This window comes from Crotalus tigris, unplaced genomic scaffold (assembly GCF_016545835.1).
Source record: "Crotalus tigris isolate CLP2741 ecotype Arizona unplaced genomic scaffold, ASM1654583v1 scf7180000023746.1698619, whole genome shotgun sequence".
Classification (NCBI taxonomy): domain Eukaryota; kingdom Metazoa; phylum Chordata; class Lepidosauria; order Squamata; family Viperidae; genus Crotalus; species Crotalus tigris.
In genome coordinates this window covers 1,354,031-1,363,951 of record NW_024100155.1, presented here as the reverse complement: position 1 = coordinate 1,363,951, position 9,921 = coordinate 1,354,031, and the positions used below count along the sequence as shown (strand labels likewise).

Below are 9,921 nucleotides of genomic sequence, written 5' to 3'. Positions count from 1 at the left end.
TAACAGAGTTTGGTTAAAAAAAAAAGTTTTCAAAGACTAAACTTTGTAGCCTGTGCCGGTAGCAATTCACCACGAATCCTCTCCAGAACACTGAGTCTTTTCTGGGGGGGGGGGGGAAGATAATCTAAAGCAGTGTTTCTCAACCTCAGCAACTTCCACCATTCCACATGTGCCCCCAGATGTTTAGGTAGGCTTCTTCCTGCGTTGTCCCTTTTTAATTCCCCCAGCTGCAAAGGTTTATGCACGGAATTCTAACCACAATATAATTAGCGTGGCGTGTGAATTCCAGCCTCTATGGTTTTTGCCAACCACAGGGTTTTTTTGGCCTACTGTTACATACCAGGATATCTGAGGATGTGAACCTATCCTCCCCATCCCTACCTGGACACCTGAACCAATACTGCTAGGCAACTGGAAACTGAACAAACCAGTTTGAGCTTATGTAAACCAGCTGAAAGGGCGATCGTCACCTCTCCTGGTTTGTGGTATTTTCCTCAAGACAACTTAAGGAAGTATAAAGGGTTTTTGTTTTTTTTTAAAGCAAAGAATTTCTGGTTTTTCTACATAACTGGGAAGAATTCTCTTAAGAGAACTGGCCTCTTTTAACCAACCCATTGTTCAAAATGCAGAAACAGAGGGCTTGGGATTTCCCACTAGGTCAACCTCTCAAGTTCTCCATATGCTCAAAAAAAAAAAAAAAAAAAAACAATTTATTTTCATCTATTCACGACTTTAAAGTCCAAACAGAAGAGCAGAGAGAAAAACCATAACCAGCGTGGCAGGGCAAGTAATTCAGAATCAACAGAATCCCCCAGAATAATAAAATGGATTCATACCTAGCATCAGTCTTGGCTTGTTTTAATAGTGGTTGATTGAATAAAATCAACATTTGGTAGGTTTGAGAAATCCTCTAAGTAGGACACCGTCTAAGTCATCGGAATTAATTACCTTTTTAAATCCCAACCTGAGCAATAGGTTGCATAACAAGATACAAACCTGTATTGTTAATGTGATTCTTACAAAATGTCCCCCCCTTTTTTTTTCTCCATTGTGTGCTTTCATTTACCTTTGTGGGGTATTCTAAGCCACATTTTTTTTTCCAGCTTTCTCAGCCATCTGGGAATGGAAGCTTTCTGGCGTCCCAGAAAATAGAGCAAGCAAGAAAAAAAAAAAATTAAAGCCCACATTCCTGTAATACGTAATCTTTCCAGCACTTTCTCCACTCTTCCTGCTACAGGGACATTTTTATTGGGAAGAATAGAAAAGCCAGGAAACAATAGGGGCCATCAAAGGCCAATTAAGTGCTATTGCATTTCGTGGCCATCAGCCAGGCCTACCTTGGCTAATGGCCCCAAATGTCCATTTGGCATCTTACCAGTTAAAAGCTTTCTGGGACAAGATGGTTTCCTGGCAGGCAGGGTTTTTGAGGCAGACCAATATCCATGGTCAAGCTTGGAGAAGGTATCACCCGTTGTTGTTAGTTGCGAAGTCGCATCTGACCCATCGTGACCCCATGGACAATGTTCCTTCAGGCCATCCTGTCCTCTACCATCTTCTGGAGTCCATTGAAGTTCACGCCTCCTGCTTCAGGGACTCCATCCAGCCACCTCCTTCTCTGTCGTCCCATTCTTCTCTTGCCCTCCATCTTTCCCAGCATCAGGCTCTTCTCCGGCGAGTCCTTCCTTCTCATTAGGTGGCCAAAGTACTTGAATTTCAACTTCAGGATGTGGCCTTCTAAAGAGCAGTCGGGGTTGATCTCCTCTAGGACTGACCGGTTGGATCGCCTTGCAGTCCAGGGGACTCACAAGAGTCTTCTCCAGCACCAGAGTTCAAAGGCCTCCATTCTTTGGCGCTCAGCCTTTCTTATGGTCCAACTTTCACAGCCATACATTGCAACCCATACTTTCAACCAAAACAAAGCACCGGAGTTTTAACCATCACACTTGAAAAAGACAAGGGGGTACAATCCAGCTGTGGAGCAATCACGGTGGGCAATTGACTTTCTCTGAGCTGAAACAGTCAACGTTTTCCCGTTGTACAAAACGGGCAGTTGATCAAACATGGTGAGCTGGAGAAACCATGATGGGCATGAACCCTAGCAAAGGACTGATAAAACAGAGGGAGCCAAGCCATGACCAAGCTCTTTGCAGAATCCTATCAAAACACAGTTGGATTGACAGATTGGAGTAAGAGGGGCACCCTTTGTCTGGCTTTGCCTCCCGTAGGAACCGGCCCATTGTCCTTGACTCAGTTCACACACTTCATACATACATAAATTCTTCAACCAAGACAGTTACCCAAGCTAAAGGTTGCAATTAGGATTATACAGTCATGCTTTGCCGCAGTGTCACTTGCTTGTTGATCAGGGTCTCAGCCAAACTGTGGTGTCTTTGTTGGTGATTCACCCACGTGGGTTGTTCCTGGCAAACACGGGTCATAAACGAAGGTTTATGCTTCATTGTGTTGAGTGAACCCTACTAAGGATTTGATAAGCTATGAATCAGTAAGACCATTGTTTGTGACTTAGGAGAACATGCGGGCCTCCCAATCGTGGCTAAGCAAACCACGCCTTAATGCGGGGGGTCTTCAAACTTGGCTCGTGGACTTCAACTCCCAGAATTCCTCAGCCAGAATTGAAGTTGAAGTCCACAAGTCATAAAAGGGCCAAGTTTGAAGACCCCTGCCTTACACGTATCAGAGCTCAGTAATAGTCCTTTTTCCACATTGATCTTCGACTCTAAATTAAAAACTACCCTTTATTGCTCAACTAGGTTGATACAGCAATTAATGCTTATTTTAAAAATAGGTTAATTTATCACGCACCCTGATGCACTTGGGATCTCGTCTTCTGGGAACTTCAGACATGCCCCTTCGATGTGCATTCAGAGGGTTCAGCAGATCTTTGATCCTTTTTTGCAAATCTGTTGATTAACAACATCAGTCCGGTAGTCGGATTAATTGTAAAACAAAGCCTCCAAAGAAACAAAACAGCTTTCTGATCGAAGCTGTTGATTAAACATGCACTAGAACAGCAGGATTTATTGTCCCACTAAACTTCGATACATCTCTAATCCATTGGTGTAATCACATGGCAAGTCCAAAGGGGAAGTTGGGAAGGCTGAATCACAAGAGGTTTTCCATCCCGGCGTTATAATTAGCTAGGAAAATGTGTTTTATTTTTCCATGGAGGAGAACACTCCACCAAAGGGGTTTTATTAGACCCTTTGTGGGTCTAATGTTAATATTAGACTAATATTCCTAAACATTGGGAAGATGTTCTCACGGTGCCCCAAGCCAATAGGGTTTGGTTTGGGGCTCATTTTGTCACGTGATCCCAGACATCCGAGGTTGCAAACCATGGTTTAGGGCTCCGTGGGGTAGTTGCGATTTTATTGGAGCAGCAACGACGATAACCACCTCCATCCCACCCCCCACCCCCCATGGAGCAGGATGATGGAAACGCATCCTGCCACCGTATTTCCCATTTCAGAGGAAAGGTGGATGGGGAGAGGAAACATCTGGGTGGGCTTCTGAAGAACATCTGGTTAGCCACTCTGGAAAACAGGATACCGGACACTTTATTTTATTTGGAATATTTATTTTTTAAAAAAAAAAACCTTGCTCCAAATGTTATCCTCCGTTGATTCCTGACGGCCTGCCCCGCTGTGATTCGCCCTCATTCTTCCTCCGAAACACGCTGTCTGGCAGGGAGGCTTCCTCATCAAGCCCATCATCCCCTACCCAAAGCAAGGCTTCCTTTCTCGGCTACCCTATTTGTTGGACTACAATTCCCATCGCCTCCAGCACCTCACATCCCACTCAGCCTGCTGCCTTGCAATCCCTGCCCCCCCCTCGCGCCCTACGGATATGCCAGCTCCGATTCCAGGATGGGCGGGGACGATGGGCTTGGGAGTCTCCCAATCTTCCCGAGGGCGCCCGGTTGCAGAAGCAACTTTAAATTCAATGCAGGAGGCGGGGCTCTTTCCCCCCCTTCTTGCATGACTGACGTCACGCTCCCTCCAATGGCCGCTCTCCCTTCCGCCGTCGTGGTCACGCGGAGCCAATGGAGGTGCGGATGCCTTCCCGCCCCCTTTTTTTTTTTTCCTTCCCCTCCATTCGAGGCTTGCCCAATCGGCTTCGAGCATCTGCGGCTTTGGCACCGCCGCGGCCTTCCTCCCCGCCCCTTTTCTTTCCCCATTACGCCAGCGGCGTAGCGGGCGCAGTTGGCGTAGAGCGCTGGCCAGCCAGCTCGCGGAGGGCTCTGGATCGGCGGCGGAGGTAGGAGCGACCCTCCCCATCAGCGGCTGCCTTGGGAGAGGGAGGGGAGGGGATGGGGGGGGCGATGCACCTCTCCCCTTGGGGGGGGTGCAATTTGGGGAAGGGGTGCAATCCAGGCAGCGGAGCCCTCTCCGCTGCCTGGATTGCACCCCCTCCCCAAATAGATCTGGGGGGGCATTGGAAGCTGCAAGAGGGGGCACTCCAAGGAGGGGCTCGGGGGGGGGGGTTGGGAAGGCTGTGGGGGCCGTTTGCAAGCGTGCAAAGTGCCCCCGCCCCTGCCTCGGTGCAAAAGGCGCCCCTCTTAGGGAAGAGGGTCCTGGGGCGAAGTTTCGGGTCGGGGCGCGCGCGTTGCACCCCCTCCCTCCCAGCCGGTGATGCATGCACCCGCACCCCCGGGGGGGGACTCTTTCCGACCCCCCCCCCCCAGCCCCGATCGCGAGCGTTTCCCCCTCGTTTCCCCCAGCGCAAGCAAGCCTTTGCCGGAAAAGGCTCGTGCAAGACAACGTCGGTGAGGCTGGCTCACACGTGTGTGTGTGTGTGTGTGTGTGTGTGCACGCACCCAGGAGCCCGCTGCTAAGGGAGCCTTGCCCATTCTGGCTTGCTGTGATGAGTCATCGGGCCATGTTCAACCAACCCTAGTTAAAACCAGCCACGATTTAGCCTCCAACCTGGATCCCACTGTTGTATCTTTCTGCCTCCTAGCTAGGTACACCTGCATAGAGGTGGCTCTACTAAGCCAGAAGTTATCCTAGCCAATTTTGGCTTGCTCTGATGAGTGAGCCCGGGACGTCGGGCCATATTCAACAAGCCATAGTTAAAACCAGCCACGATTTAGCCTCCAACCTGGATCCCACAGCTATATCTTTCTGCCTCCTAGCTAGGTACACCTGCATAGAGGTGGCTCTACTAAGCCAGAAGTTATCCTAGCCAATTTTGGCTTGCTTTGATGAGTGAGCCCGGGACGTCGGGCCATATTCAACAAGCCATAGTTAAAACAAGCCATGGTTTGGCCTCCAACTTGGGTCCTACAACTGCGTCTTTCTCCTCTGTCTCATAGCTCAGTTTACCTGCATACAGGTGTCTCTAAATTTTTAAAAAAAACAAACTCTTTCCATCTCTTTGCACGCTTCTACAGAATCCAAGTGCTTGGCTTCGGATTGTGTATTGAGAATTTGTTGTTGTGTAAATATCAGTTTTTTTAAGGTGTTACTGGTTCTGGTGTTTGTTGTTACAAGGGGATTGTGCAATCTCTTGAATGTTTGGGAAACGGTCCCACACTTGTTTCTTAGCACATTTAAGATTACAGGGTAAACTTGCAATGCCCCACACCTTAATCCAGGAATTAGCACCAGGATTTATTCCCCAGAGAACAAGCTACGGATTGCAACACAACCGAAATTGCTTCTCTTGATACCTGTCTTTGTTGTTGTGTTTCGGCCTGTCGTAAAAGTGGAGCAGAGACGACTGCACATGGACCTGGTTATAAACGAGGAGTTGTTTCTGAACGTTCAGGTTTTTATCCACTTGCTTAGGATCTGCAAACAAAGAGACATGGAGGATGAGCTGTCTTGAGACTTATATGACTTATTTGTTTTCCCTTTTTAAAAAAAACTTAATCCAACCAATTTAACAAAGCAAGAATGAATAACTAGGATACTTTTCAGGGTTAAGTCATTAAGTCATGCCTGATCAGTTTTCACTGATTCTCCCTCCAGATTGTCTGAATGGAGGGACTCCCATTATTTGCTCAAATCCCACCCCAGAAGCTAGAGTAGGACCCAAAAGAACTTCATTCCTACAGTTTTTACTTAGGTGAACAAACCATGGTGGTTTCTGTACACATCAACCTGTTTGCGTACTGTACGGTTTGCAAATTTTGCTAGAATCTCTAAGTGTTCCATAACCTTGTCAAGTTTAAGATGCATGGACCTCAAGTCCCAGATAATTCTTGAGCAAGTTTGAGGTTGCTGAAGTTGAGAAAGACTGCCTTAAGGCTTGTAGCCCTTAAATTCACATTAGGTTCAATATTTAGCATTGCGGTGTACCACAAAACACCATTGTCCGTCCCCTTGAGAATTGACCCAGGACGTACAGAACCCATCCAATTAAGCCTCAGTCCTCTAAGATGGGGCAGCTGGCCCTTGAAACCTGGAAGAACCCCTCATTTGTTTTGTTTTGGAGTGGAGGCTGCGACGGGGATGTTGACATGGAGGAGGACTTGGTGCGTTGGGTGGTTGAAGAAAAGCTAAGAACGGTTTGGTTGGGTGACTGTTGAGGAACCTCAACTTCCAAGAATGATGAAGAAGAACAGCAGAAGGTAGTCATTGTTTTCCATGGGTAACTGATATAGTGTGAGGTCTGCCCCACCTGGTGAGACAGGTTGTCTCAGATCTGAGCAGCAGAGTTAGAGAGCCAAGCATTCTTCGGAAGGTCACCTTGAACTTCTAACAAAAGTGTGGGTAGGCAGAAAAACAGCATTTTCGAGTTGTAGAATAGGGTAAAGTTCTCCAGATCAATAATGTCTCATCAAAATGTGCTTTTGCAAGGAACTGACCATACACAATCTGTTGCTCACCTCCTGCTCTACAGAGTGAACTGGGTGATTCAGACCCAGAAGCTCACCATCCCAACATAAGGCCTCGCAAAGCTGGGAATCAGGTTTAAACTCCTGGAGCAAATGATCTCTTTGCATTTTTCTTTGTAGGGAAAAAAGTGAGTTTTGAAGGTACAGTAGCTGGTTAAAAAAGTACAGAGGAAAAATACAGCTATAAAGAATATAGCTAAAAAAGTAGAAGGCATATTATATTTCTTTACAGACACAGAGGTATGTTTTGTGTGTGTGTCTTTATAATGCAAGCCGATACACGTTTTTGTTTGTATATCTCAAGTTTTAGGTTGATACTGTAGATGGATGAACAGATAGATTAATAGACAGATGGTTAGATAGGCGAAGGAGAGAGATGAGAGATAGAAAGATGGATAGATTGATGAGCAGATGGACTAATAGATGGATAGATATAAGATTAGAATAGATAGACAGACAGACAGACAGACACATAGATAGATAGATAGATAGATAGATAGATAGATAGATAGATAGATAGATAGATATACATAGATAGATAGATAAATACATACATACATACTGATAGATACATAGAAGATGGATAAACATAGATAGATATAAATAGATAAATATAGAGGATAGATTGATGGATGGATGGATGGATGGATAGATAGACATAGATAGATAGATAGATAGATAGATTGATTGATAGATTGATAGATACATAGATACTGATAGATACATAGAAGATGGATAAATATAGGTAAATAGATGATAGATAGGTAAATAGATGATAGATTGATGATGGATGGATGGATAGATAGATAGATAGATAGATAGATAGATGTTGCTACTGAAAAATTTGGCACTTTTCTTTGTAAAAGAAATAAGAGTTCTCTGTGTGTGTGTGTGTGTGTGAGTGAGTGAGTGAGTGAGTGTGTGTATTTGCATATGTACAATGAATTCCATGCGTTGGTGGAGCTGTTTACAAAACCATGCCTCTAGAATAGATCACCCTACGTGGCAGTGGCACCCGGAAGAAACGGAGCAGGTTGCCTTTTTAAAGGCACCCGTGAAAAATTTAAAAAGACTGGGCTTTGTTTTTTTTTTCTTTTCTTTTTTTTCTCAGAGGAGAAGGGAAGAAAGTTGGATGGCCGCATAAGGAGGTGGGCAGTTTGGGAGGTGGGGGGAGCGGAGGGAGGAACCGAGACTCACCACCTCCCCATTCCTTTCCTTAGGCTGAAATAAATAAAGAGGAGGAGACTTCAGCCAAAGAGGCTGGCACTTTGCTGAGAAGGAAACAAGCCATGCCTCCCAGTGAGGTCTCTGGAGGAACTGGTTTTGGTCACCTCTGAACAGCCAGCTTCCCGCAGGTCCGGGATTTTTCCAAGATTTCCCCCCTCTCCTTTCTACGTTTCCCCCCCCCCCCCCTTGGAGATGAACCAAAGACTTGACTTGCTTTTTTGCCTAGCTGGAATCGGCTCAGTTTCTTCCCGGCTCTTGGCGATCCCTGATCCGATAACCAGGTCAGACCACCAAAGAAAGAGGCGAAATCATCATTTAAAACTAGGCTGCCTTTTCATCTGAGTTAAACTCTCCGTTGGGTTGGCAAGGCTGGGGAGAGAGAGAGAGAGATTCCATCACCACCTTTTGCAAAAAACATATTTAGAGCTGCCGGTTGCTTTTCCTTTCCTTTTTTTTTTTTTTTTTAGTTTTTGGCATTCTTTTTTTTTTAAAAAAAGAGAAGACAACTCTCCGTTTCTCCTGGTTGCAAGGTGCCCCACATGGCTTTCTTGATGAAGAAGAAGAAATTCAAGTTTCAGATCAGCTTCACCTTGGAAGAGCTGACGGCCGTGCCTTTTGTGAATGGCATGCTGTTCTGCAAAATTCGACTGTTGGACGGCGGCGACTTTGTCACCTTGTCTTCCAGGTAAGCAAGAAATGGGATTTTGGGAGGGGGGAGGGAGGGTATTATTTTACCTGTCCTCCACCCTTGGTTGCTGGTCTAGAGCAGGGACCAAGAATGGCGGTTGAAGCAAACCCAAGGGTCTTCTTTTAGCTTGATAGAGCAACCTCGGTCTATACATCTACGTCCACGGAGGGACCGTCAAGAGTTGTGAGATGGAAACCCAGCAGCCAATCAAATCGCCCCTGTTCAGTTGTAGGGCATTGTGTGTGCGTAAGCCAACATGTCTGGTCAGCTGTCCCCTTCCTGTCCCTTTCTTCAAGAGAAGTGACTGCAAATGCCACATTCTCCCGCGATGTGTGTGTGCAATCCTTGGATTGCGCAATCGTTAAACGCGTCTTCCCAAGAATCTTCTCAATGACTGGACAGACTGGACAGCCATTGGTCTGGAATGGTGTAGGGTCTGCTGCTTGAGCAGGGGGTTGGAGTAGAAAACCTCCGACCTCCAAGGTCCCTTTCTATGTTCCCGTGTTGTGTGTTGATCCAGTGAGCTTCTGTGTTGATATATAGCAGAGTGTTCAAGACTTGGAAATTATTCTGGGTTTTATCTCCCCTCCTCCTGGCCATTTGCCCCCTTCCAGGTTTTGCACTGACCCGGAAACTAAATCTTAAATGCTGTGTGACTCTTCTCTTCTCTTCTCTTCTTCTCTCCTCCTCTCCTTCTCTCTCTTCTTCTCTTCTCCTCTCCTCCTCTCTCTTCTCCTCTCCTCCTCTCCTCCTCTCCCCTCCCCTCTTCCTGGCCATTTGCCCCCTTCCAGGTTTTGCACTAACCCGGAAACTAAATCTTAAATGTTGTGTGACTCCTCTTCTCTTCTCTTCTCTCCTCTCCCTTCTCTTCTCCTTCCATCTCTCCTTCTCTCCCTCCCTCTCTTTCTTCTTCTCTCTGTCTCTCTCTCTCTCACGCCTTTAAATGTAATAATAAGCCCCAATGCATCAGCAATTGATTGCATTGATATAATCTCAGAGGCTGTTTTGCTCTGGGGTATTGTTCTTAGCCTTAATTTGCAGTCTCTCTCTCTCTCTCTCCTAATCAAATGGTGCTTTCCTTGTCAACTGGGTGCGTGTTGATTATTGCCTAGCACTGGGCACACACACAAATTCCAAAACAATC

General features: G+C 46.3%; 1 protein-coding gene across 2 annotated transcripts in view; it reads left to right on the top strand.

The window, feature by feature from the left end:
* Positions 1 to 4,201: 4,201 nt before the first annotated feature.
* FAM102A (family with sequence similarity 102 member A) overlaps positions 4,202 to 9,921 on the top strand; it is a 40,227-nt gene continuing 34,507 nt past the window's right edge. Inside the window, exons 1-3 of one of the 2 annotated variants that reach the window (XM_039321549.1) lie at positions 4,202 to 4,278; positions 8,083 to 8,217; positions 8,620 to 8,774. In XM_039321549.1, the coding sequence (XP_039177483.1) occupies positions 8,629 to 8,774 (146 nt within the window). In that variant the 5' untranslated portion in view covers positions 4,202 to 4,278; positions 8,083 to 8,217; positions 8,620 to 8,628. Of the gene's footprint in view, positions 4,279 to 8,082; positions 8,371 to 8,619; positions 8,775 to 9,921 lie in introns of both variants that reach the window. The other variant, XM_039321548.1, reaches the window with a different exon arrangement.